The following is a 6,000-nucleotide window of genomic DNA, read 5'->3' as shown; positions in this document are numbered from 1 at the left end:
AAATCAAACGAACTCACAAACAACAAGGGGGCAATAAATCGTCTAATGCGGCAAATGAGCGGTATCCATGACCGATTAGGACGACACCTACGCGCAGTAATAAAAATCACTGATACATCGCAGAATTTCCCGCGAATAACTGGCGAACTCAAACGCAATAAAACATCGCTTCAAATTGCATTACTTAGATATGAAGGTTCGAATTCTATTTTCCTTCGACTCAGAATGAAAATTCGTTTTCATCTCTGCTATATTTCAAACCTATCATCTTGTTGACTGCGTTACAATTTTGGTATACCCGGAGAAATTAGTTATATCGCTGAACCAGCGAGTCCTCTCTCTCTCTCTCTCCAGCTCGGCGATGCTCGCGCCCGAACAAACCCGAACAACGAACTCGTAAAACGGTCGTAAAAATGCCGATCGTAAAATTAGCCGGTAATTCGTACTCCGCAGATTCACGCAAACTAAATAGATTTATTCCCTCAAAACGGAATTATCTTATTTTTACACGACGAACAAAGACGAATTAAACCCCCAGTAATAGAAAGACTATGGTTTTGTCCCCGGGCTCCCATGAGGGTGCACATTGAACGTTGCCCTGGTGGTATACTAAAAATCCTTATGTTCAACCGTCAGAATCTGTGAGCCTACTTCGCTGATCGAGTACATCATCAAAAACCAGTGACCTTTTGTTCTCTCGGGGTTTGCATCAAAATGATCGAAATATTCTTTTCTAGCACTTCACGTCTACGAAATATCTACCTGACACAGTAGGATCACCGTGGATGCATCGTTGGTTCGTTATGATAAACCAACAGCCGAACAGCCACCGACAAGAATCTACTCTGGCAGGCGGGGACGCCCTTAGTGGCCGCGCGATTTTTGCTGTGATTCGGGAGAATTTATCACTGTCGCCGTGTGACATATTTATTCACTATATGGCAAGACGCGGAGGAATTTCGTTTCTCATTTTCTCTCGTCGTTTGGCGAGACTTGCGATACAATCAGAGCCGGGGATAAATTGAACGAGTAAAACTCGCGATAATTTTGTGATTGCGTGTCATGATGGGGGGCTCTGTGGACCGGCGTATACGGCGGAAGATCTTGATAAATTTTGATCGATGTTGTTATGACATGGTATAAAAGCAAATGACTTATAGATGAGAAGGCGATAACGCCGTTTCTGATTGGTTGATACGACGGAGTCAATCTCGCAGAAACTCGCGAGGCTATTACCAGTTTATCTCGAGAAATGATAATAGGCCAAATGTCGACTATTAACGGCATAACTATTGAACACCCGGTCTACAGTTAATTAAACAAAAACCTATTACAACGGAAGGAGATCTTTTGTCTACAACATCAGTAGTTGGACCAGTAAGCTGCGCCCACTTCTTTACATCTACCGGATAAGATATTCAATTGATGTACTTAAAACACACTCATACATATGACCCTGAAAATTTGATTTAATTCAATCGATATATAATATGTAGGTTTTTTGACATGATGAACAAATGTATTTTTTCGCGCAGTGTCTAGCGATGGTAACTGCGCGCCGCCCTATCAGGGATATCATCTGAGCCGGTTTGACGATCATTTTGCTGTAATTGAGCGACAATCGATATTCGTCCGAACGACATTCGATGTTCGTCTGCGATCGACTAGCGATTCCCGACGATTATTCCGCGTATAATTAAACGTCAATCGATATTAACTGCGATTTGTTCGAACGATAAAGCTCTTTAAGGCGCGGATTATGTCGCATATTTTCCGCAATTGTCAGATATCTGTTTATTTATCAAACTGACGCGAAGTTAATGTAACAATTGCGACTCCGGCAGTAAATTTGCTCACAGCCAGCCGCGATTTGACAATGATACGTAATTGGCAGATACAAATGACGCCACAAACCACTCTGTAATTTCCTTCTTCTGAGCGCTTTAAGCGAGAGACGCATTTTCCCTATAATAGTAGAAAGAATTAAAGTCATGACAGGAAGTCCTTCAAGTGCCTGATTCATCGAATTATGCGTTACAAAGCCAAAGGGTGAATAAGTTTATGATTCTGAAACGCTTTTACCCTCATGATAGTCCACAAGGGTGCTAAAAAATGTTTCAATTCAATTCAATTTAAGATTGATCAGCTCATAGGTCAAATGCATTTTGTATGAAATTTGTTGAATCTCCTAATCGGTGTTTCATATTCAATGACATAAAGATAAAATCTAAAAGAAAGAAAAATATTGAAACCAAATATAGAAAGCAAAAGGTAAAAAGTGCAATCTCATGATTAAAACATCTTGATTGCATTTAAAAACGGTATAAAACCTCTCTATTCACTGTCTCAATGGTATGCTATCGATCGTGTAGTATCGACCGAATCCGAAAGACGGCGCAGCTGTAATGGCTCTTACGCCGGCACGCGAAGCATAAATTTTATTAACGATTTTACCTGCGGGCTTAATCTTTTCTAAAATAGTGCGAGAAAAATGTTTAAGGCGTAAATTAGTTAATGGAAAATATGACAATAAGAGATGCGCGATGAAACTATTATATATATATATATATACATTTATATATATTTAATGCATTTGTGAATAAAATGTTTTAAATCAAAATATTTCAGTTTTCATTTATAACAAAACTAAAACTAATCTATCATCCAAAATACGGTGCACAGCATGTTTCTTCATCTATAGGTTTCGGACATATCGATATGAATTTCAATCTGCAGGGGTCAGTTGCTCAAAAGGATGTTGTTATTGACTGTATGGAGACAACGTTACAACGCCGCAATGTTTCATTCAAGCACAGGCCCGTGTTGGGCTGTTTTGATGGGTAGTTCTATATCAAGGAAAGGCTACTTTTTACCTAGTCAGTAACCTGTCTGTGGTTTAGTTTCACGATCGGATATTTTCACAAACCACATTGGTTTAAGCCCATCCGACTATAAAAAGCTTACCACCCACGATTAGGTAACTAACTACTTTTTACCGTGAAAAGGGGCACTTTCCTATCAAAAAGGCAGATCTTAAAGATGATTTTCTTTCGATAGCCTAAACTAAAACACCGTCTTCTTTTAGCTAAAACCTTATGAAACTAATAAAATAAGCTGATATATTTCCTTAAGATTTACTTAGGTCCTATAGCACATCAAAAGCTTTTTTCCGTGAGTAGGTTGTATAAAAAATAAACGAAACAAAGCCCTATAAAATATGCTAGATGCGGCTCTGAATTGACCGCTCGGTGCCGTTCTAACAAACGCGTGTACCACCGTTTTATAAAAACCGGCTATACCGCGCGAGACAACGCGTTATATTACAGCAATCATACACCAGTCGATTTCATAAAGCGTTGTCTACTAATCCCCAGCTCAATATCATAAGAGCTCAACTATCCCAAACTTCATTATTTTCTATTATTGGGGATTAGTCGTTTATCCCTGTCCCAGGGGGCGTAACCGGCCGGTCAATTATTGCGCTTAAGTCGATTTCTGCAGAGACGAAGAACCGACTGTTGTTATTAGATCATGTTTATCTCTAAGTCCAATAAACTATCAGAAAACGCTCCGGGCGCGTTTATTGCACTGGAGATATTTATCTTCGAAAGTCGGAAAAACAAAGGATATAAAGACGCATGAATTCGACGAAGATAAGACGAGCACAACGTTGAATAATAATCTACAGAAATCAGAGAGATATAGTTCCTTTTGAAATTAATAACAAACTCGCCAATACCTTATCTCAAAACAATTATCGGCAAATTTAAGAACCTCCGATGGACTGAAAAATAAAACATATCGTCCGATCAATCGATTGGAATTCAAACGAATCCATGAGATTAGTCATTTTGTAAACAATAAAGTTACGGAAAGCCAAGCTTTATTTTGTTAGATCGCTCTGGGCGAAACGCGAGATCGATATATCTCCTAGATCGTTGGCGTAATCATTCGCAAATTAATTAATGACAGATACCACGTAATTATAATTGGATGCTAGTCTTCTTTGAATATGGTTTTCTCTCAATTAGATGCAATTTTTAGAATTCGTAAACCGATGCGCAACGAGTTGATAGTCCACATCACGCGATGCAACATAACTCGAGCGATAGAGAGGATGACGGCGACGCAGCGTTTTGGGTCAGTTACTTGGTGAACACGGTGACGTACGTCGTCATGCCATTCACGTTCGTCGTCGGAACGGTCGGTAATATTTTGGCGTTGAAGGTTCTCGTGCAGCCCCGCTATACGAGAACGTCTACTGGCGTTTACATGATAGCGTTGGAAATCTTTGACGTTTTCGTAATAACGCTATTTTTACCGGTGCTGTTTGTGCGGATAGTATTTCAAGAAGTAGTCGTCGGAGATGCGTTCTGTCAGTTTTACGTATTTCTCGTCAATGTGACCCCCTTGCTGTCTAATAATACGTTGGCATTGATGAGTCTTGATCGTGTAATTGTCGTAACGTTTCCGCTGCGAGCCAAGTCGATATGCACGACATATAAGGCTAAACTGTGCCTGGTCATCCTCGTTTTTGTTGTGATCGGTTTCAGCATTTACCGAACCATCCCGATCCAGATGTTCATTAATTCTACGGGAAAGGACTGCGATTCGATTTTGGTCGGAAGTGTTCGAGTGATTACGGCAAATATTCAAATCGCGTTGCAGGTTTGGGTGCCATTTCTGGTGATACTCGTGTGCAACGTAATTATCGTGTTCGGTCTCATTTCATCTGCTCAGCAGAGAAAACTTTTGCAAGGTCCGCAAGGCAGCACGAGCTCCTCCTCGGGTGGTACATCCCTAACCGTCATGTTAGTTGTAGTTTCTGTTGTGTTCTTACTTTTACACATACCCGTCGTGCTTCATCGACTTCTCAGGGACATCCACCAATCAGGAGCCGACGCGATCACACTGAACGCCCTCTATTGGGCGGCTAGAGCACTGATGTGCCTTAATTCAGCAATCAATTTCTTCCTTTACATGCTCAGCTCCAAACAATTCCGCAGTTCGATATTCAAACACAATAGGAAGTCAGAAAATATCGAAAATAGAATCTAATTCGTGAAAAAATCCACCTCTTCCCAGATGATAGGAGCTGTCAATTTTCAATAACAACGTGACCAAATTAACTATTTCTTATGTGTATCTGTATTGCACAATAATCCAACACAATTATTTCATGTTTATGTGTCATGCAACAAGCCATAAAATATCAAGAAAAAAAGCAATCATTTTCTTGCACTATACTGCTTAGTGAATGATTCTGGCGATAAGTTTTCCGGTAATATTTCTGAATCTTTGATTAATCCGAGACGATTAATGAAATAAAAGATGTTCAGTTTAATGGCAATAACTGCACCTGCCGCGCAACGGTAGCTATAATAAAACACGCTGCAAAGAAAGAAATCATTAGTTTTTTTGTGATTAGAGTTTGAAGGTAGGATTTCTTTCTCTCTTCTGGGGGTAGCGCTGCACATATAAAACTTTTAGAAATTCGTGACGATATATATTTTCAGCAGTCGGGCGTCTACTGACTGAAAACAACTGGGTGAAACTTTAACGGAATTATCATTGTAATTGTAATTTTTAGAAATCTTAGTGCACTATGGGGACTGCTCACACATTTTTCGTCGTATTAATGTCGTTTGCACAACACGAGTCCATCTCGTCGATGCAGCCCGAATATAGGCTTCCTATCGACCCTAACCAGGAATACGTCAAATATAACCTGACCATCAGAATACCGAAGAACTGTCCGCCTTGTACGACAAACGATGATTGCAAACAACTGGACAGCGACAGACCAAACGTTTGTCTGGAGATGTGCATGATCAAAAAGAACAAACCGTGTCTTGTAAAGGGTTCGTATCTGTCCAACGATCCGATGAAAAGATGTTCGGCAATGCCGTACCGGATCTGTTCACAAGACTTCTGCAAGTAAGCTTCACATATAACACGAATAAGAAAAAGTAGCCTAATCTACGAAAGAAAATCTGTTTT

At 40.0% G+C, this 6,000-nt stretch overlaps 1 protein-coding gene across 1 annotated transcript; it reads left to right on the top strand.

Annotated features, from left to right (window-relative positions):
- Positions 1-4,089: 4,089 nt before the first annotated feature.
- On the top strand, positions 4,090-5,058 carry LOC141907248 (growth hormone secretagogue receptor type 1-like). Its single transcript, XM_074796836.1, has one exon. It carries the CDS (start codon positions 4,090-4,092, stop codon positions 5,056-5,058), a length of 969 nt encoding a protein of 322 aa, XP_074652937.1.
- The last annotated feature ends 942 nt before the right edge of the window (positions 5,059-6,000 follow it).

This window comes from Tubulanus polymorphus, chromosome 6, assembly GCF_964204645.1.
Source record: "Tubulanus polymorphus chromosome 6, tnTubPoly1.2, whole genome shotgun sequence".
Lineage (NCBI taxonomy): Eukaryota > Metazoa > Nemertea > Palaeonemertea > Tubulaniformes > Tubulanidae > Tubulanus > Tubulanus polymorphus.
The sequence above is the reverse complement of the archived record's forward strand: the minus strand, read 5'-3'. Positions and strand labels throughout refer to the sequence as shown.

Coding starts and splice junctions, on each gene's coding strand:
- LOC141907248 (XM_074796836.1), top strand. CDS start 4,090: ATGCAACATAACTCGAGCGATAGAGAGGATGACGGCGACGCAGCGTTT.